At 39.8% G+C, this 23177-nt stretch overlaps 1 protein-coding gene across 5 annotated transcripts in view; it reads right to left on the bottom strand.

Annotated features, from left to right (window-relative positions):
• Nucleotides 1-22510, bottom strand: part of fli1rs (Fli-1 proto-oncogene, ETS transcription factor-related sequence) — a 30869-nt gene extending 8359 nt beyond the window's left edge. For 3 of the 5 annotated variants that reach the window (XM_066719159.1, XM_066719163.1, XM_066719161.1), the window contains exons 1-4: nucleotides 22336-22510; nucleotides 7702-7904; nucleotides 6877-7043; nucleotides 2374-2577 (exon numbers count right to left, since the gene is read on the bottom strand). In XM_066719159.1, the coding sequence (XP_066575256.1) occupies nucleotides 2374-2577; nucleotides 6877-7043; nucleotides 7702-7904; nucleotides 22336-22353 (592 nt within the window). In that variant the 5' untranslated portion in view covers nucleotides 22354-22510. The remainder of the gene's footprint in view (nucleotides 1-2373; nucleotides 2578-6876; nucleotides 7044-7701; nucleotides 7905-22335) is intronic. The other 2 variants (XM_066719160.1, XM_066719162.1) reach the window with 1 other exon arrangement.
• Nucleotides 22511-23177: the final 667 nt, after the last annotated feature.

Raw genomic sequence — 23177 nt, 5'->3', positions numbered from 1 at the left:
CCTTAGAAATACAGTACTGTGCAAAAGTTTTAGGCAGGTGTGAAAAAATGCTGTAAAGTAAGAATGCTTTCAAAAATAGACTTGTTAATAGATTGTATTTATCAATTAACTAAATGCAAAGTGAGTGAACAGAAGAAAAATCTACATCAAATCCATATTTGGTGTGACCACCCTTTGCCTTCAAAACAGCATCAATTCTTCTAGGTATATTTGCACAAAGTCAGGGATTTTGTAGGCATTATCGTCAGGTGTATGATTAAACCATTTTACCAAACAGGTGCTAATGATCATCAATTCAATATGTAGGTTGAAACACAATCATTAACTGAAACAGAAACAGCTGTGTAGGAGGAATATAACTGGGTGAGGAACAGCCAAACTCAGCTAACAAGGTTTGGTTGCTGAAGACAGTTTACGCTCAAAGGTCATACACCATGGCAAGACTGAGCAGGCAGAAATGTCAAGGCAGACAGGGGTTTCCAGATGTGCTGTCCAAGTTCTTTTGAAGAAGCACAAAGAAACGGGCAACGTTGAGGACTGTAGACGCAGTGGTCGGCCAAGGAAACTTCCTGCAGCAGATGAAAGACACATCATGCTTACTTCCCTTCGCAATCAGATGATGTCCAACAGTGCCATCAACTCAGAATTGGCAGAAAACAGTGGGACCCTGGTACACACATCTACTGTCCAGAGAAATCTGGTCAGAAGTGACCTTAATGGAAGACTTGCAGCCAAAAAGCCATACCTCCGGAAACAAGGCCAAGCAACTCAATTATGCATGAAAACACAGGAACTGGGGCAGCAGGTGCTCTGGACTGATGAGTCAAAATTTGAAATATTTGGCTGTAGCAGAAGGCAGTTTGTTTGCTGAAGGGCTAGAGAGCGGTACACGAATGAGTGTCTGCAGGCAACAGTGAAGCATGGTGGGGGTTCCTTGCAAGTTTGGGGCTGCATTTCTGCAAATGGAGTTGGGGATTTGGTCAGAATTAATGGTCTCCTCAATGCTGAGAAGTACAGACAGATACTTATCCATCATGCAATTCCATCAGGGAGGCATCTGATTGGTCCCAAATTTATTCTGCAGCATGACAACGACCCCAAACATACAGCGACAGTCATTAAGAACTATCTTCAGTGTAAAGAAGAACAAGGAGTCCTGGAAGTGAAGTCCCACAGAGCCCCGATCTCAACATCATCGAGTCTGTCTGAGATTACATGAAGAAAGAGAAGCAAATGAGGCTGCCTAAATCCACAGAAGAACTGTGGTTAGTTCTCCAAGATGTTTGGGCCAACCTACCTGCCGAGTTCCTTCAAAAACTGTGTGCGAGTGTACCTAGAAGAATTGATGCTGTTTTGAAGGCAAAGGGTAGTCACACCAAATATTGATTTGATGTAAATTTTTCTTTTGTTCACTCACTTTCATTTTGTTAATTGATAAATCTAATATATTAACATGTCTATTTTTGAAAGCATTCTTACTTTACAGCATTTTTTCACAACTGCCTAAAAAGTTTACACAGTACTTTATGTATCATGGTATATTGCATTATTTCCATGGTATGTTGCAGTAGAGCTCAATAAATGCATGTGGAATCCATAGGAAAGCATTTTAAGACTAGGGTAAATCTAAATGTTTAATTAAAAAGTTAAACCAAACCAATGTAAAAATCCTCTGCTAAAGTTACCAAGGTAAACTAGCGCTTTTTAGGGTAAACGTGCATGAGGATGATTCATCACATTACAAAAGAAGGAACTGTAGGTGGGTTGACAAATGAGTATTCTCTCTTGTATTTCTCATTCAAAGCACTCTAATGTTAGAGAATATTGGCAATACAAAGTTTTAAACTGGAGCATCAGTTGGAATAGCCATGTCTAATAGAAGGATGATGTAAGACAACAATTTCACATCCAACCCACTTGACAAAGTGGGATCACCCCATGAGGATCCAAAGGTAACATATTAAATGACTTGTGAGTGGCAGCAGTGAGGCCCCTCTTCGTTTTCCTCTTAAATGTGCCTTGATTTTAAAGAGTGTTAAACAGGTGTTACACAAGTGTTATACAGAGCATGGAAAAACATTGAAGTCAATATGAAAGTAAAGTGGAAACCTGTGTTTAACAGTGAAGTTATGGCCAAAAGAGTGACTTGTTCACGAGACCACTGGACCAACGGTGGAGATGGACAGTAGTTGACCAACTATAGCATATCATGTTATAGCTTTCCCCCAATGCACATCCTTAGTCCTTCCTCACCTTATTATGTTTATGTATTATTTATTTTGGGTAAAGGTGTTTGCTACACAAAAAAACAAACAAACACATTCATCTGCTGTATTTAAAGCCAAGACTCTCATAGAGTTTCAGTCATCTTACTCTGTCTGAGGTAATTCAGGTGGGAGAGGAGGATGTCTGTGTTGTAGGCCGAAGTCAGTCTCATCATGTCCTCTTTGCTCATTTTGCACAGAGCTTTGCCATCCATAGACTCGAACAAAGACACATCCACCTCCAGCAGGCCATACTCTTTGATGGCCCATTCCACCCACTGCCTCACGTGATCCTGCGTCCAGACCTCTGGATCTGGGGAAACAAGAATGGTGAAAATGGGTTCCCCTTTCTGACGGATGATAGATTCCCGAAGCTCATTCCCAGCTAGGCAAATAATGTTGTGGCACCATAGAAGCAAATGAACACAGGGTAATATGACATTGTGGCAAGCAGAAAATGCATAAACTCCAAGGGGTTGTAATAATAAATGTATACATATTTAAGAACTACATTCTAGGGGGGAAACAATATTCACACACAAATAAAACCATTTTAATTGTATCTAAATGAACAATATATAGTGTATATAGGCAAGCAAACATAATAAACACTGTGTTTGGTATTCCTTGAGATTCCAGAAATGTGAAATGTACACACAGCATTAGCGTGTGATAATCAAAGACCATTAACAGCACTGTGGCCTCAGGGTTAATCTGTTTCTAAAACGTTTTTTGTTTTTGTTAAACCAAAAAACAACCTCAAAGAACACTGGCAAAACAAAATCCTGTCTGCATTAGTATTTTGTTGGTGGTGTTGATAAAAAAGCCTGGTGCAGCTGGCTAATATATTTTCTATCAAGTCTGTTCAATGTCAATGAAATATACATCACACTGCCTTCTTAAGGAATAAACTGGTAATTTCTGGAGTAAACTCCCTCCCTTTCACTCTCTTAGGGAAGTACTACTTCATCCACTCAGTTATACCTGACTGCTTCTTTAGGGGGGGGCATTACAAATCCCATGTTGCCTAAAATGTGCCCTGTCAAAGCCACCCACTAGATTTCCCCACCATCTGCCTAGAATCCCCCCAACCCCCTGCTATCCACCAGTCAGAGGATTCAGATGCAACTGCAAAACCACTTGTGTCCTAGAAACCACAAGAAGACACTAGTGTACAGTGATCTGAGGAGTCCCCTGCCTGGTCCCCACCTGACCTCTGGTAACCCCCAGCTGTGCACTGCCCCCTAGGAACTCTTGGATATAGCTGCCAACCAAACATAGAGGATTAGAAACTGGATCCAGGCCTTAGGGGGTCCCTCTAATCAGCTGAAACTGGATGGACCCAACGCCCTCCTTCTTCAGTTAGAATTAGAGTCTGTTCCAACTATGGACCACCAAGATCTATCAGAGTTTCTTCATAAACTCCTCATAAAGTGGAGTGGATTGACCTCCGGGGGCATGGTCAAAGTTGTTAAAACAATGTGAGTCTAATAGTCTTAATGTTTTTTATTTTTTCTTCTTCAAGCAGGAAGTCTGGATGTGGCATTAATCAACCCTCCTTTAAAGAGGTGACTGTACTTAGCTTACATTTGTTTGGTCAATTGGGATGTCATGGAGTACCTGTGGGTTGTGGTATAAAAATGAAATCTATGGGTTTCAATCACCAGGTATTCATGATGTCATAAACCTTTTATTGGGACTTTAGAGCAATTTCATTGTGTACTTTGGTGAGCAAATTTCTTTCGTAGTTAAGAATCTCTGGACAGAACAGCATGCACACATTTTCTAACTCTTGGGTTATTCCATACTAATTGTTATTTTTGTTGTTGAATGGCTTAACTGTGGGAAACTCCTGGAAAGTGCATTTCCAGTCTGTGTTGCAGATACAACTTCCCTTTGGCTCACAGAGTCGCTCATGAGAATCTGGCAGTTACACACATAAAAAGAGAAAGCTTCATTCCACAGTGTTGCAGAGCTTTCTTTTCAGACATTCTCCTCTGTGGGACAATGAGCTCACAAGACAGAGTTTTGACAGTGACGGTGGAGGGTCAATGATAGTACAACATGGATATCCCTCAAGGTGAACTCAAAACAGAAGGATAAGATGAAGCTGGACCATGCAATGCTTTGAAAGTAAGCAAAAAAATCTCCACTTGGATTTGTTGAGTGATTGGTAACCTGTTAAAATGGTCACATTTGCTTTGGGGAAACCGAAACACAATCCTGGTCCCAGTGATCTCCCATCCACCCTGCAGGTTTCATCAGTCAGAGGAAACAGATTATCCAAACTACAGACTGGGTCACTCGAGGTCTCTGTGGGTCTCTGCCACAGCTGACACTCAAGAGCAATGATTCACAAGGAGGAAGGATTCAATCCAGTTGGGGAATTAGGTCACCTGTATGTTTGTACCCAGGTTGCTTTTAACGTAGCACTGCACACTAACTACAGAAGCATTTGTGTGACTAATTGCCCTGTGGGGCATCTACCCTGACAATTCCAGGCTTCATTCACTGTGCCCAGGCAGTTCTGCAATCAACCAGACTGGATTTCCGCCGACAGGATATCCTGTCACACTAAACTGCTTGTGAAACATCGGTGCGGGGAAACATGGCCCTGCAGTAATGACTGGTAATGGGGAGAATGCAGGAAGGTATGGCAGTGATGTCAGCTCTGCACAGATCAATGAGTAACAGAAAGTAAGTAAGTTATCACAGGCACTTTATCCTCCGGTACTGATTTGTAGTTTGGAGAATTATATGTTACACTTATGGAAGTAATATCACTTTGACCACACAGATGGATACACTTCTCTCCCTGAGTCCTGTGGTCTTCTGCAGGTCTTATGTCACAAACAAATAACTGGCTGACAACAATACAGTCTGCCAATTTACCCAGGCCTCTGTATGCGACATAAATGGCACGAGTCCCTAAGCCGTGAAACACAGGTATCAAAGGCCTTGTCACTCTCATAAGCACTCAGAGAACATTTCCTAAGTCCTCAAAGTAGGCCAAGCAGTGTATTATGCCACTGCTGGAAACCAAGCTTCGCAAAAGCACACTCGACAGCCTCCACTGATCCCTGCTCTTCTGTTCCGCATGGTTTCCAGTCACCTTCTATTGACAGCAAGTGCTACAACCACACTCATCCTTGCACATGAAATAACTTAAATCAGCGGTGGCCAACCCTGTTCCTGGAGAGTCACAATCCTGCAGATTTTCCAGGTCTCTCTAAATGACCAGTCATTGGATACCTTTACCACAGGGATATTTTGCCTAATTAAGACCCACAATTGGTTAAATTAAGCAGTTAACAATCTGGATAGAACAAAAGCCTGTAGACCCTGTGGCTCTCCAGGACCAGGGTTAGCCACCCCTGACTTAAATGAATATCCCAAATTTCCAGTTAAAGATGTTTTGTAGTATACTCATGCAAGTCACTTGGTTCATTGTGGTTTTTTTTTATAATGGAGGATGAAAAAATGTAAGATCAAATTAACAATCACACCGCAATCAAAGTTTTGATGCTTAGGATCACAAAAGCAATTCAAGGAATGCTGATAATAAAAGAGAGCTACAACAGTAATGGTTTATATTGTGTGCCTTTCAGGATTGAACTATTCTCCCACTAGACACACAATAGCAACACAATAGTAACACCATTGCAAATATCAGTAGTGCTTTTGATAACTATGTTCAAAACTATGTTTGAAATGTGCAGTATTGCTACTAAGGAGCTTACATTTTGTAAGTCGCCTTGGATAAGGGCATCTGCTAATAAATAAATAATAATACAGTAGTAACAGGCATATTGTTTCCTGTTAGACTATCATCTTATTTTACTATAATCCTTGCAATATGAATTGTAAAATCAAAAAATCTGAATCAGCAGACACACTGAGAAGGAGTGTCTTCACTATAGGCCAATATCTAACTATAAGGCATATATTGTGCTTCTCTGGTTTCAATGCAAAGATAAATAGAGACAGGTTAGCAATACATACAGGATGTATATATGGTATTAAGCTTGGGAGTGTCTACAATGGGCTATGTGTGTGTGTGTGTGTGTGTGTGTGTGTGTGTGTGTCACATCCTGTGTTTCTAGGAGAGATTAAACATTTAATGGAGACCATAAATAAATTAGGTAACAATCTGGAAAGTGACCACCTTATCCACATCTCCCTGTTAGAGTTCTTGCTTAGTGATAAAGGTTAAGTATCTAACACTATCTGCTCCTTGCACTCATTTCTACTGTCCCCCCCTCCCCCCTCTCTTCAGCTCTGCTCTACTTCTTGCAAAATTTACTCTCAGGTTTGTTTTGTAACTCAGTAGGTTGAGAAACGCTGCCTATCAGCAAGATGGCCTGATATGGGGGCACAAGTTGCTATGTTGTGCTTTTATGTTTTAGGGTTGTTTGTTGTGTGTATGCGGTTTGTGCCCCTTTGTGCCTCCTGATAACAGCAGACTAGTTTTGTGTGTGTATTTGTGTGGTAGTAAACCAAGATAAGTGGGGAAGAAAGACACTAATACTTGGAGGGAGAGAGAGAGGGAAAAAGAGAAAAGAAAAATAATACATAAGAGATACATAGATAGCTAAATAGATAGAGACTCTACCTGCTGGGACAATGACCCTCTTCTCGTCGCTGTTGCCAGTGGGAGTGGAGTTCTGAGGGCTGGTCCGTTGTTCCTGGTAAGACGTTTGGTAGATGAGATGGTTCCCCTCTGTGTTGTTCACAATCCGGTTCCTTTTGGTAACACTGCAGTCCACTGGGGACTCCCTGCTGGAACAGACAGTAAGGACATTATTATATACCACATTACTGGCAACCTGCCTTTGAAGCTTGACCCATTCTTTTAAAGTAAGGCATTGTATGGGTAAACCTAACAGGGTTTAAATCCACCCACACCATCATTGATCCAATTTTCCAGCATATTCTCACCAGCAGTTTTGACAGGTTTTTTGTAGGGTGTTGTATTTTTTTTCTGGAATAGTTAGTTGGGGTCTTAAATGGCAAATTAATGTGAATCCACCATAGAGCCACAAGTGAGGGAAGACAAGAACACAGAAAACCTCAGGAGTTTCTGTAAACTCCCCTTATAAAGATATTACATTTAACTCTCCCCACTCCCTTCTCCCTCCAAATCCAAATCAAATCCAAATCCACTAAACAAAAAGCCCACCTGGTTTCCAATCAGAAGCCTCATCATACCCATCTCTGTAATATAATTAATCCAAAGAACAATATAGTAATCAGCACCTCAGCTGCGGTCAAGCAATGATGCCCCATCGTAATGAAGTCTACAATCACTCCTGAAGGATGTGCTGCATTGATGACTTCAGTGGGCAGTAGTATCTTGGTGGATATCTCACAGTTTCTCCTTGAATACCAAATGCATTTCCCCTTTACACTTGGCAGGAGTCATATACCCAAATCTCACCTGGATCCGTTGACATGCTCCACCTCCCTCTTCACCACGCTTCGGCCGCTCTGGCCGATCCAGTCCTGCTCCACGGGTTCAGGGCTCTCTTTTGACTCCTGATTGAAACTGCCTGGCGCAGTAATTTCCGCCTTCATTATGTGAGGCGGGCCGTAGTTGGAATCAAATATGGACTGGTCCTCGCTGACTACTGACAGGGCTTCCTACAGTACGAGAACATGGCAACACAGGGAGAAAGTAGGAGAAAAAGGACAAGGATGTTAATGTCAATCATTATGCATTTAAATACTGATACACCAAACCTAAATGGTTGCTCTGTCTTCTGGTTGTCCTCCCAACTCCATCAATCTCCCTCACCAGTTGAACTAATTACTGGACAATAAGAAGCAAGGGTCAATCATCTGGTGTCTGTGGTGAGTCAAGATCTTATTAATTATTAACAAAATAAAAAGAATAATCTAAATAAAACAATGATTCTCTACTATAATATTCATCACTGTGTGGTCAGCACAAGAGCATGGCTGGGGTTGTCTGAAGTAAACACGAGGGTCAATAATACTGAGAATGTGGAAGTGGGGAACCTCCTTGTCAATCGGACTGGTTAAACTGCAGTTCTTACAACAACTGGGTTGAATGGCGCTGCCCCTGAATTGTGATCAATGTGACTGCAATCTGATTCAGGCACAGCAATTACTGTCTAAACTGAATGTTGAATTTAAAATGCAGCAGAACACAAGCAGAATTATATTGATGTGCCACCACACACTTGATGCCAATGGTCCTTGCCAAGCACGAAACCAAACAGTGCAATACAGCCTGTACAGCTGCAGTACCACAGTATCTTGAATGCATTTGCTATTGCATCCGTGCAAAAAAATGATTGGGTGGGAGGAGATTCAATTCCCAACAAGATAATAATAAATAATCTCAATAATGTTCTAAATGTAAGAGGAAGCCATGAAAATAGAAGCTGTGAATTATTATTTTTATTTGCACGCAGAAAACACAACGTATGTCTGACCTGGGGTCTGGTACAATCTGTACACTATTTTATAATCAATGCTGTAGAGTGTGTATGGGGGGGGGTGTCCCTTTAGTCCGTACGTCACCACAAAGAGAGGCAGGAAACCACAGCCAGGTTTGTGACCTAACCTTTTGGCACAAGCAAGCAGGGAGGGCAGGGGTGGGGGGGAGAGGAAGTGAGAGGAATGCTCTGCAGTAAACAATCTAGGGGTTTTGGTCCATGTTTTGAGGAAGTGGGCCTGCCAAGAGCCAAGACACAGGCGCCCAAGATCCATTGTGTCGTCCATTGCCAGTCGTCAGTTGAAATGAATCGCACAGGTTCATAGAGTCAGACTCAAATCTACTCAAACAGACCCAAGTTTGGATTCTACTGCTATTTTTGTAGAAGAGACCATTTTCAAACCGAGAGTTTTCTTATGGACCGACACGGGAAGAAAATTCAAAGCAAGGTCAAGTCCTGGATAAGCAAATAAAGTTGTGGCAAAATTGCAATTAAGCGACAACCGAAGTTTACGTTGGGAAAACATCAGGGACTCTGGGGGTTGTGGATACAACATTGCAAAATAATGTTAGTATGTTAAATTGATATAACAAAAAAAGATAACAAAACAGAGTGAAACAAGAGAGTGACAAAATATATTATATTTGTGCATTTGTTTGGTATACTGCATTAGTCAAACTGCAACCCCCCCACAACATATAAACTGAAAGGAAGGAATGTGCAAAATGAAACACGAAACTTAATGTTAATGTTGCTGTATTTCCTGGAGGCAAATGTTATTTTCTCTACATACGCCATTCAGTGTCTTAGTGAATGGAAAACAAATAAATAAACAAGTACTGCTGCTATACGTGTGTGTGTTTATGTATTTACTTATTTACTTATATGCTTTTTTAACCACATTTGTATTTGTTATATGCCTCGCTGTTGGATTTATCACCCTCAGATACAATAAATGTAACTGTCACCACTTTTCATTGTTTATGCCTTACTGGCAGCGCAAGACATACAGATCCACCTCTCCTCTCCTTTAGGGATTATGAATTGTAATGATGGTAAATTAGTTTTAATCCAGTTTTAATTTACATTTTGTGGTTTTCCAATTTGAGATTATATATGGGTGTTTCTGCAGCTACCTTGAGTGAGAAGATAAGTAAGTAAATGCATGACTGTAACTCTAATACCCATGTACGTGCACTGTCCTTACTCATGACAAAATCCTGTACTATCTTTACAAAATCAGAAACTAATGATTATCAAGTAACATAAACATAATTTAAAGTCTACATAAAGTGGAGCCGGTGCTGTGTGGACTATAGTATAGTATAGTGGCCCAGACTGGACCGGACTATAATACATTCTGAGTGGAAACTTTTACCAGTTAAACTGCACCCAGAAAATACTTATTTAGCAAAATCAGACCTTGGTTCACTAGTCTGACTGTCATAACTTTTACACAGGTGTGACATGGTAACGAGGCCCCTATACTATATATAGGGCCCCATACTATACTATAGTCCACACAGCACTGTTTACCCATTACCCAACTATTTCAAGTGAACTCACCAAGGTGATTCACAACATTGAGCATCAACAAAATACAGTAACTGACAATTGGGCAGATTTTCCAGCTCATTCAAAGGGCAGGGAACAGAGGGGTTAAGTAACACACACAGGATGACAAGCATTACATTGAGTCAATGGCAGTGTTATGCCTTTCTCCAGGAACCTCAGAAATAGAAAGCCTATATCCTTAAGCTATTGTCCACGCAACCACTTAGTCTGCAAATCAGATATTAGCCAGCACTATAAGACCCCTGTATTATAGTTTGTTATTCCTGCCCAGAAACCAGTATCCCTAACAACAAGAATATAGACAAATAAATGTATATGTTTTCAAATAATTATAATAATTATAATACTTAAACCAGAGAGACCTGGAGAAGGGAGAACATAAATGGGGTTTAGAGACAAAATGGTGGAAAGCAGTTTCTGGTTTCTAGATTATAATTTTTTCAGTCCCTTTGATATCTCATAATTCTCTGTAAGTAACACTCCAGGATAGTGATCTGACAGAATCAGTGTGAAGAAAAGGCTGCACTGGGTGGGACTCCTTCATGTGATGTGAAAAGTTGATCTCAAACTCCGCTGGTAATCTGGCTGATAAGCAGAATGAAATAAACGCTGTACATTTTGTTCACCTGACTTTTCACAACTCTGCTCTCTCCAAAATCTGCATTGCATGGGGAAAAAGGGAGGCAGGAAGCATATTACAAATCTCTTCCCTTCTTTTTCCATAATCACCCAAACAGCTCCACTTGTGCACTTTTCAACTGACAACCAGTGCCTCGTTAATAATATGAAATAGCTGGGCAATGTTACCTTGTCACATCTGTGTAAAAGTTATGACAGTCAGACTATTGAACCCAGTTCTGATTTTGCTAAATAAGTATTTTCTGGGTGTGGTTTAACTGGTTAAAATTTCCACTCAGAATGTGTTATAGTCCTCACAGTGCTGGCTCCAGTCTGGGCCCCTATACTATACTATAGTCCCCACAGCGCTGACTTCAGTCTGGCCCCCTATACTATACTCTAGTCCCCACAGCACTGGCTCCAGTCTGGGCCCCTATACTATAGTCCCCACAGTGCTGGCTCCAGTCTGGGCCCCTATACTATACTATAATCCCCACAGCGCTGGCTCCAGTCTGGGCCCCTATACTATACTATAGTCCCCACAGTGCTGGCTCCAGTCTGGCCCCTATACTATACTGTACTATAGTCCCCACAGCGCTGGCTCCAGTCTGGCCCCTATACTATACTATAGTCCCCACAGCGCTGGCTCCAGTCTGGGCCCCATACTATACTATAGTCCCCATAGCGCTGGCTCCAGTCTGGCCCCTATACTATACAATAGTCCCCACAGCGCTGGCTCCAGTCTGGGCCCCATACTATACTATAGTCCCCATAGCGCTGGCTCCAGTCTGGCCCCTATACTATACTATAGTTCACACAGCTCCAATCTGTGCTCTGTTAGAGCCTGCTGTATCAGTCCTCTCCAAAATGCTCTGGCTGTGCTGTTTGCCCTGAAGGGACTCACAGCGCAAAAAGCAATGGATGTCTTGGCAGCACACGTTTCCTGGGGTGGAAGTTGTGTGTGTGTGTGTGTGTGTGTGTGTGTGTGTGTGTGTGTGTGTATGTGTGTGTGTGCTAGTGGACAATATCCCTCCCGTGATAAGCTCAAGAGAGGTGAAGTGAGAAGAGGTGATTAACAATCTGTGATACCAAATGGGGAAGGAGAATCAAAATAAATATAAAACTGTGGATTCTGAATTAAAAAAATAGAAAATTACATGAATCAAGTGAACCTTGTTGTGCAGCTGGATATACAGCATTCAGCAAATCAAGGTGCCCTTTGCTTTGGAGAGAGAAGTGAAACAAAGTGGGGGGGTGGTGGGGGCTGGATCGTAGAGGTGGTTTCTAGGGCGTTCGGCACTCAACACAATCAACCACAGAGCGCTTAGGGAGGTCAGCATAGATTGACACCAAGTAAGACATTCTCCATACACATGCTGCCCCAGACCTAAGTACAGATTCACCACTTTGGTGTAAATAAAAAGATAAAAGAATCTTCCAGGGAATCTTAGGATTTTTAACTTTCAAAATGTCAAAATGTGCTAGCTGTACTAGCTAATGGTAATGCTATGATCTGATCTAGTGGGAGCCCATTGCGTGCTGAGAACATAAAGATATAAGGTTACAAATGGTCACATGCAGTCCATATTGCTCTATGATTGCCAGTAGCTGCATGATCCGAGAGGATTTGCAAGCTGCTTCTTAAAACAGTGGTTTTTGGGCCATTGCAGATCCAAAACACATTTGGTGCCGGTGTGCAGCGTATTTTGTACTGCACCCTGTCACAAATCCACATTAAATATCCATCAAAATATTAGGAAAATAATGTTAAATGCTTCAAATGTTCTCTATTGATATTGACTATACTATTGGTAATTACATTTGTTTTCCATTTTGTACAAGCGCACTGTGTTTTTCTAATTAAATATATTAAATCAATTAAATTAAATATATGTTAGCTGTATAGTTCACATTGTGGTGGTCCACAGTACTTTAATACCATGCATAGCCAGGCTGCAATGTGAAAAAGCATACCTGAGGAGACTGTTCCAGACCCCTGCCACTTTCAGTGTAAAGAAGTGTCTCTGTGTTTTCCATCCTGAATGCTCCTAAGCATCATTTTGTACTTGAGTCTTGGGGGGGATCCTTGTATTGTATCATTGCTGACCTTGCAGATGTTAACATGTTAAAAGTCAGGATTTTGAATACCTAATCCACTACGACAAAGTAAGGATAATTCACAGCCTTGTGGAGTACAGCCCAGTGTGATCAGGATCAAGCTACAGGAGCACAAAGAGAAGGCCGGCTGAATCACAGCAAAGCCCAGGTTTAACAAGGCTAAAGTGCAAAAGTACTCTTAAAGATGAGTTTTGTAAAGGGAAGTTCGTCACTATGTCTGATTTTTTTCTCCCTTTCTTTTTCTGTAAAAATACCACCTCATGCTGCTTCTCCAATTAGATTGAATTAGATTTGTTTTTCATTGATTTTGCAGGATATACCAATCTCTAGGCACACAAAGCATCCTTATAAATAGATCTGCTTCAGAAGAGAAAAAGAGGCATTCGAGAAAATATAATCTGCACCGCACCCCTTCACACTCTTGAGAGCAGACATATACTCAATCTTACACACATACAATATCACACACACTCACACTCACACTCACACACACACACATACACATACACACACACTCACACAGATCTTACCACGAACACCACAATCACTTCCTGATCTGCACAGTTTCGGTATGCACAGGAGGCTATTTTAATGGTGATCTGTTTTTTGTTTTGCTACATGCCACAGAAAACTCATACAGAACAAGAGTCTAAACTCTGTGCCTGAGCTGTTTCTGTGTGCATTGTGTGTCTGTCTAGATCTGTGTGTGCATGTTTGTGTGTGTGCGTGTGTATGCGTTCAACTGAAAGCAAAGGTAGGCAATACGAACGGTTACTGCTTTATTTTTCATTTTTCATTTTTCTGAAGAAAAAAAAAACCAGTTACAAACCCCTGTGTGTTGTTTTCACTGTCTAAATACCATGAATGTCATTATTACTTTCCACACATAATTCCCTGACCAATTTTAGGTTTAGCTTTTTGTTTGTTTTGTTCACCACCCTGGCCCCACCCCTATTCCCTTATGTTCTTAAAAGCAAACAAAAAACTATAACAGAAAGAAAGAAAAATAAGACAGGAGAGGAAGTAAGAAGGGAACGAGGCACAAACCCTAAAAAAGTCACTAGATTGGAGGAAGGGGGAAACAAAACAGTGAAAAGCAAATACAAGAAAATGACAGACAGATAAAACAAACTCAGAGAAAGAGAATTATCTCTTCAGTGGTTTCTGAAACACACTGTGCTTTGGGTGTGAAGAAGGCTGGGCTGTTGCCTTTGCCCCAGACATAGATACACTACTGTTAGTGCTTTGGCTTGCTGGGGTTTACTTTCATTACCCACAATCCTAAAGTGTTAACAAAGCACTGACAATCTCCTGGTGGGGAAAGCCAGTATACTTCCTGTATTTTTGAAAATGCTTTCTTCCAAAGCAATCAAAGTTCACAGAAGAGAGGCAAGCCCCCCACACACCCCCCTCAATGTGACACAGTTCTCAGTCAATTAAGCAATTAAGCAAATCAGCTGTTCAATTAAGGGAGCTCTGGTCCTTGAGAGGCTGAAGGGTACTCAGGTGTTTGTTTGAGAAGGGGGAGCTAAATGTACCCAAACACAACCCACCTAATATGTCAGAATGAAATGTTCCCAAGTCTTTCACAGATTGAGGATTAAAGAGGCCATCTCTAAAAACCAGGGGCTGTCTAGGATCATGGCGGGGTAGGGCATTAGAGAATTTGAATGGATGTCTTTGAGACAGAGAAAGATAGACTGCATTCTTTAAATAAAGACAGGAATGTCAAGTAAGCAAGAATAAAAATGCAAATGTGGTATTTTAAACACCTGTTGACACAAGTGAGGAAGTAAAGTGGAACACTATAAATATATATGCTCCCACAACCTGTCAGCTTCAGCAGGTAAGAAATAGTACACACCCATTCTCGGATACAAATCCTGCTATTTTGTAAGCTGAAGGAAACATGATGGAAACCCCCATTAGAGAGCATTTGAGTATCTCACATATACGCTCACCGCTTTTCTGTGTTAATTGCAAGAACAACAGTTCCTAACCTGTGGAGCATGAAGAAACAAAAGGCTGTCTCCAGTGTCTGCTGATTTCAACTGGGGACTGTCAAAGTGTGGCAGCAGGAGCCTGAAATCTCCATCCAAGTACAAAAATCTGGGCATTCACACATATCCCAGCTGAACTGGGGAAGAAATGCAAACACAACAAGAGGAAAAGACAGCTAAATCTGAAACGCTATCAGCCAGAAGCCTTTCTGTGGAAGATCTGGGGAAGATATCACAGTGAAAATGTGCATCTACATTGTGGGAGCCTGAAACAGGTACAGACACACCCGAACAGCAGAGAACTATAATATTTTCAAGGCGTCTAGGAGAAAAAGCAAATCATATCTCTTTGCGGGTTGCCTGCTAGTGTATTCCACCACATCGCAAGGCAAAGGTAACTCAGCTAGAGGTTTAGGACTGTGGAGTCTGAACCACAGGGCATGCAATACTTAGCAAGATTTTCTTCCTGTGGGATCATAAGGGGTAACACTTTTCAAAGATGGGCACTTATTCCTGATAAATGAATGATGTGATATATTGTAACACTTGTAAGTCACCCCGGATAAGGGTGTCTGCTAAGAAATATAATAATAATATGACTGCCTGATGCACTTCCACTGATTTCTGCTGTTGATCACGTTTAACCATTATCCTCAAAACTAGTCTGTCATCCCATTCCTAACCCTGACCCTAACCTAATTATACAAGTGAAATTAAACAATTTTTTTTCACCATTTCTCCATGACATCCTACAAGTCTTGATCTACTAAGAGCTCTCAAGGACATATTAAGGAGTACTGTGAAAAAGCACCCGTTCTCAGTTCTCAGCATAATATATGAACCTTGCTAGCCTATCATTAGTAATATATCAATATCTATTGGTTTGATTGACTTGAAATCAATTACTGTTCAGGCACAGGATGGGTATTACCAAGCAGGATGTGTCTAATCTCTGCGATCTAAGAGGATAATAGGTAACCAAAGCAGACTGCAGTTGGCCTAAATATGTTGCACTGCAGAAAATACTAAAGAAAAACCACATGAAATGGGCAGGCCTTTCAATTCAGAGAACAATGCGCACACAGGTGACTTGTTCAGAACGGGGATCTGAAAGGTCACAGTTTGACAACTCTGAGTTTTCAAACATCGTTCTCCCTCCTTTTTCGGTCAAATGTAGTCGAATTGAAAACAAATGACCCAACTCAAGCTGTTCTGCATTGTTCTGCTCATTCTGTGAAATGTCTGCCTTCTTCATTTCCGATTAGCTCTTATTTTTTAGCAGCAAAAGGTGAGGCTGGATAGATTTGTAAAATGTAAAAAAAGGTTTTGGACAGAGACTATAGGGTGAGGGGCTGGAACCTTTGTACCAGTAACTGCCCAAACTGTACATCTTTGAAAGTTCACAAGTGACTCCATCATGCTCAAACACTTTGAAATATGACTGTTTTTTGACATGGATTAAAAGGGCTGTGTGTCAGATGCATATAAAATGCAAATAGGAGTTGACAAATTTAGCTGCTGTGGAATTAATTAATTACATATCTTGCCCAGATATCATCACTATCATTATCATCATCATCCTTAGTAGTAGTAGTAGTAGTAGTAGTAGTAGTAGTAGTAGTCAGCAGTAGTAGTAGTAGTAGTAGTAGTGGTGGCTGTACCACAGTACCACAGGATGTTTGCATGTTTTACTGTGGTTTTACCCTAATTTCTGTAGATGCTTACAGGTTGCACATGCCTATACTGTGCTTTGCTACACTGAACACTGAGCAAACCCAGGTCCAGCATAGTAAGAAACACTGAGAAACATTGATCATGCTGTATTGAGGCAATCCCTTGGTCAGGTGTAGTACAGCACAGTGTGTTGTGTCCACAGGACATCACTGTAAAGCTATAATGTCAACATGGTAATAGTGCCCAAGTCTGATAGTACATTTACCAAGGTAAACCTGCAGAGTATCAGGAGTCGTAATTCAGTAATGCCTGATAATCTCATTGTGAAACACTGTGGCTTTTCACAACGCATGGCATCCCAGGATCCCTGTATGTGTTGGTCCCTGGGATGGATTGAGATCTGTGTGTTATCTACCTGTCCCTGGCCTGGACTTTAAAGCGTACCTGTCCACAAAAGGGAGCAACAGGCCTTATAAAAAAAGTGAATTCCCAGAAAATGATCTGCTAGTTCCCAAACTCCCAACCACATCAAGCCTCACATTGATCAGAATAAAAATACCATCTGTAACTATGTATAAACTCCCTTATGAAAGTTTACTGTAGCACGGCATAGTAAACATCCAGCACAGCATAGAGAAATCATTCTAAAGTATAGAGAGGTAGAGTACACTGTCATACAAAGCATGGAAAACTGTAGCAAAGCAAAGTCAATGCGTAAGACGGCTAAGGTAAACCAATATGAGAACTGCCACAATACTGTACAGATGAATTGTGGTGAACTTTCAGAAGGGATGCCCCAAATATATTTGGTATTACTGTCCCTTTTTCTATTGAATTACTGCAATGGCCTCACAGATGTTACTGTTGTGATAAATATGAGCTGTTATCATATTAGATTTAGGCATTTCCATTTCCATTCAGTGGCCTGCTTGAAAGTGTGTGGTTTTATAGGCAAGACAAGCTTGTGGCTTGGTAGCTATTGGTGATGGGATATTCCACATGTATTGACAGTGGCCAAGGTTAAAAAGTGGCACGAGTTGACCTCAACCATATTGGGAAAATAAATTAATAAATAAAAAATATAGAAAAGACCTGCAGAATGCAATTTTCGGCGCACAATTGACTGTCACAATGCAGACTCCCTGCAGTGTACTGTGTCATCTGCCATTGCATTACAAATCAACACAGAATGACACAGCTATATTGGACTTCAGTACAACTGAGCTATGAACTGACCATGTACAATCCAGACAAGGACATCACTGGGGCTGTGTGATTCTTGGCTGTGCTGCTTCCAAAGGCCATGCACTTAAAAAGCAATAAATAGAATTGGGTCTTCATGGACAGGAGCTTAACCCAATCATGATCCGCAATCTCATATTTCTTGTCTGGTGGTGGCTGCTTCAGTAGAATTCACTTTTTTTCAAGTTGTCAATATATTTTAATGCTAATTTCTTCTCAGCAGTTCTATTTTCTCTTCAGGGGGTTATTTTTTGATTGGCCACTATGACCTTCTTTGTTTATATCTGTTATGTTTTAACTTCAGAGAAGTACTTTCTTTGGATTTATTGTAAAGGCAGTGACATAAAGGATAAAAAACAAGAAATGGCCAGCAATTCAACTTTCTGTGTAATTTATGGGTAATCTATAAGGAGATTATAACGTGTGTTTCTGTACCTGTCTAGAAGAAAGATGACATCAACAAAAATATAAGCTTGCATAAGACGAGTTTGTGTGAAACTGCATTTCTAATCATTCATTTTAAACAAGATTTGTGTATTCAACAATTCTTGTCAATACTACCAATCTATGCATTTATTTATTGATATGGTAGTTGAATTGTAGATTGAATCAATAGAAAGATCACAGAGAAGTTTTGAATAAAACAAAGGGCAGATCAATCGATCTCTGGACTTACACAAGACGCCAGATGTTCCTGTTTACACAGACATGATGACAAAACACAAGGAAAAGACATGGTTTCACAGGACAGCATCTTGCAAAAGCTCCACATTGTGCTCCTTCAGCCTGCCCAATATGGTATATAATTCCCTGTTCATTGCTAGCTAGATTATGTAACCACACAAAGTCCCAATATATATGTTAGCTCAAAACAGAGATCAAAGTGAAACCATATAATTCACTACGAGCTAAAATATTGCTTATGCGTTAAGCCTACATTACATCCCAGTGCAACACATGTATGTATATAAGTATGCATGTATATCTATCTATATATATATATATATATATATATATATATATATAGAGAGAGAGAGAGATAGATAGATAGATAGATAGATAGAGAGAGAGAGAGAGAGACATATAGATACAGATATAGATAAGAATATAGATATAGATAAATATACACCCACACAGATACATACTGCCATATACTGCAGCACATTTCATTCTGATCAAGGTATTTGTATAATTCGGTCATTTTAAGATAAACATTTGAATTCCCTGCAGCACTGAAGGTCTTAATATTGCAAAAGTTGCCTAGAATTAAAAGCATGAGATATTATCATGGGAGTATACCATATTAAAAGTAAATCTATAGAGTATCTATAGGTATCTATACAGTTAAGGCCAAACTCCCAAACCAATTGTGAAAACTGTGTTTTGTTATTTGCATTTTGCAGTTATTGTGTACAGAAGTATGCATTGGTCAGGCAGAATATCTTAGCAGTCTATTGCATCACTCATTCTATGTAAAGAGGGAAATAAATATAGGCATATTGAAGATATATAGTGTAAATAGTGATCAGTAACAGAAACTGTAAACAAAGTGGGTTAAAAACACATAAAGCCCTTTAGATAAGTATTTGGAGGGACATAATTGATAATTATTGTCTCTCTCACTCTCACTTGCCCGAGATGGTTACATTATTTTTGCAGCTTATGCTGGTTATTACTGAAGGGGAAAAAACGAGAAGTTGTGCTGAAAAGCTGAGCTGATTCTGCAAGTGCACCGGGGAGAGGTTGTGTCAGCTGCGCCTCTGCAAAATTTGCGGTTTTTGAAAAACAGCTTTTTTTTTTTTTTTGCAGCTCCATCTCCGCAGCTCGGCAGTCTGTGTTTCTTGCAGTTAAAAATGGCGGGCGAGGTCGAAGCCCAAGAGATATGTCAAGATGTATTGTGTTTGTACGTCCGATTATGTTAAGAAACTGTCCGATCATTATTGTGCAAAGAACACTACCTTGAAATAAACTCAAGACGAAACTCATTTTTTTTTACAACTGTGTCGTTTGTAACTCGGTTCTTGCCTTCTTTCTAAATGTATGTTTGCTTTTTTGGTGTCGAGGGAGCGGAAGTGTGGCCAGGAAGTCTGAGGCTTTGACAGGAAGCCTGTTCAACTCCTGATAAAGACACCTGACGGAGCCCTGAGCTCACAGTTGCTATCAATTATTCTTTAAATAACCCTTTTCTAGTTGGGAAAGAAAATGAACAAAATGCTGATCATCCCTGTCCTGATAAAATCCCTAAACACAGTGGGATGCTGCCCAACCCCATTTATAGATGTTGTTAAGACCAGGATTTAAGATTTCAGTGCCGTTATTACATCTATGTTAACGGTTGTGTGTGTTGTATAGGGGGAGGGTAAAAGGTGCGCAGATACCGATAGACATCTGACAGTTTAAGATTGCCCTGGTGAATCATAGCGAGATATCCAAGGGGCAGCAACGGTTACAAAATATAAAAATGCATACATAAAAATACTCACAAGCAGCTCTTTCCGTTGTGTTCAATAATACATGTTGATAATCATGTCTCACAATAAAAGCTAACCTACATTAATACAATGATTTGAATTACATGTTGTTGAAGTGAATACAACAAAATAGTGAGGTGCAAGTAATGTTTAGACGTGCTAGGCCCTGTTTATAAAGAATATTGTTTTGCTTGATCGTTTCGGGGGTGTTTATGCCATTATACTACAAGGCTAAATACATACAAATAAAAATAAAGTAAGGGCTCTACTCGACCACATTTAAAGCAGTGTGTTCAAATAATTTGATAAAATGCGCTGAATTTGGAGCGGTTTAGTAGACTGTGGAAATTGCGCTTTTTCTAAACCTGAAAAATAACGGTTTTAAGCAAAATGCACCAAAGGAAACGAAGATGCTGTTAGAAGAACTTGTTTATAATTCGTAATAACTTTAAGAATTCGACTGTTCAGTTTAATTACACTTAACAGTAAATAATGTAATAATTCAGCACGTCGTATTTGTTTAATGCTTAGGGACCTCTTGTTTCTTTGAAATAAACTGGAAATGATTTAGTGTTTTCTTAATATATTTAGCCTCAAACCGAGCTACAACACAGCTTTAGATTATATATGTTTCTACTTCATGGACACACATATTACAAAACAATTAAAAAGCAACATTTATTCCTCCACAAACATCAATTGAGTTGCAGAGGTAATACAATAGCGCGTGTAACTCTCTAATGCTACAGCCTACATGTAACCATAAAACAAGAGTGACAATTGTCGTCTGCTAAAATATACTAGGTACATGTAGTAGTAGTAGGATATATATATATATATATATATATATATATATTAGAGGGACAGGGGGAGGGAGACAGAGAAAGAGAGAGAGAAATATAAACTTAAAGTCCAATGGTGACCAGCCCAAAATCATAATGCTTACATTAAAAACAACAACAACGGTAATACGGATATGGAAACAAAGATGTCAACAAATATATATATATATATATATATATATATATATATATATATATATATATATATATTAGTACTGTAATAGATAATTATTTTATATGATACATATGTATATATCACACAAAATGATGTATTTATTTATTTATTTATTTATTTATTTAGCAATGCTAACATTATTTCGTACATTTTTCGTTTCAAATTCTTGGCGTAGTAAACTCTCTCTCTCTCTCTCTCTATATATATATATATATATATATATATATAGAGAGAGAGAGAGAGAGAGAGAGAGAGAGAGAGTTTACTACGACATTATTATTATTCCCGCTGCTAAACTTTTGTATTTTAAGTTAATTTTCATTATTCTGTCTCAAATATGTGACAAGACTGAAGTAAAAAAAAAAAGCAAAGAACAACGCGAATGACGGGAAAAAAAATGAAAATTAATTAATTAATCAAGATTTAATAACTAACCGTTTATTTTTATTTTTTATAGTTCACATCAACCCTAATCCGTTTTGAGTGGCTGGAACAAATTCATCCAAAGAAGACTTGAAAAACGGTGCCAAAGTCGGTCGTCGGGCCACCTGTCCGGACCAGTGCGCTCCCACTCTCTCCACAGCTCACCATACTGGTGAATAATCCACCTCACTGGGAAAGACAAGCACCCGGAGCAAGTGACTGTTCCCCTGACACGCCTGGACACCATTTAGTTTTTATCTGAGTCTAAAGTAGCGGTTTCTTGTGTTATTAAAGAGCAGACATACAACCACTAACGGGAAGGAAGAGGAAATTTTGTACAAGAAGGAAAGAGTGGGGACCTCGCATTACCGCCTCGCCTGTGCGAGATCTGTGTGAACCGAGCAAGTGGGTGGTTTGCTATTCATTTTAAGAAACAACACAAACAGGTAGAGAAGAGAAGTTAAACGCCTACCTTAATTGTGCAGTCCATTGGAAAGGCCCTAGTTTTAGAATTGCATGAATTGAATTGTCGTTTTTTGTTAGTTTTTTTCTTGTCTTGTGTGTGATACAAACTTTTGCTTAAATCGCATCGGCTTCAAGCAAGCGCCCTTAAGCTTTGGCACAAACCATTGCAGCAAATTCGCTGAGACCATAACCGGATGAGAAGTTTTTTTTTTCTAAAATTGGGAAGTGAAGTCACACAAACCATCAAAGCTGGTTTCCTATTGGTGAAACTCAGCAATTTTTTAATTTGTAAAACCTAAAGGCGTTTTCTTTTTTTCTTTTTTCGCAAGATAAGATCCGCAGATCTGCGCATACCGAAAACCACTGATTTGATTATGCACTCCGCCTAGAAAACTGTCATTAATTTTCTTTCCAAGCTTGTTTATTCGCTTGTTTTTATCTAATGTGCATTACATTCTGTAGAGCTGCAGAGGAAATACAGTTTAAAGCTGTTCCCCGCGATTGAGAAAAAGCAAAGATTGATAACAGGTGCAATAAAGCAGAAATCACACATGGCACACATGCACAATCCACGTTTTGATGTGTTTTATCTGCGGAAAATGAATGCTTCATATTTACAGTAGAGCTGAAACGAATATATGCAACATCTCCTCCAAAAACGTGTACATAAAACTGGCATTTATGTTCAACAAGGACCTAATAACTAAGATGTTTCAGCTAGCCTACATGTTACCCTATAGTATAGCGGTCAGTGCCAAAAATAGACTCATTTCATTTCCGATGTATCGATTGTAGACCATTGTTTACTTGTTGTTTTCGTCAATCAAAAATGTTACCCTGTTTAAATTC

Source organism: Amia ocellicauda, chromosome 12 (genome assembly GCF_036373705.1).
Source record: "Amia ocellicauda isolate fAmiCal2 chromosome 12, fAmiCal2.hap1, whole genome shotgun sequence".
NCBI classification, from domain to species: domain Eukaryota; kingdom Metazoa; phylum Chordata; class Actinopteri; order Amiiformes; family Amiidae; genus Amia; species Amia ocellicauda.
The sequence above is the reverse complement of the archived record's forward strand: the minus strand, read 5'-3'. Positions and strand labels throughout refer to the sequence as shown.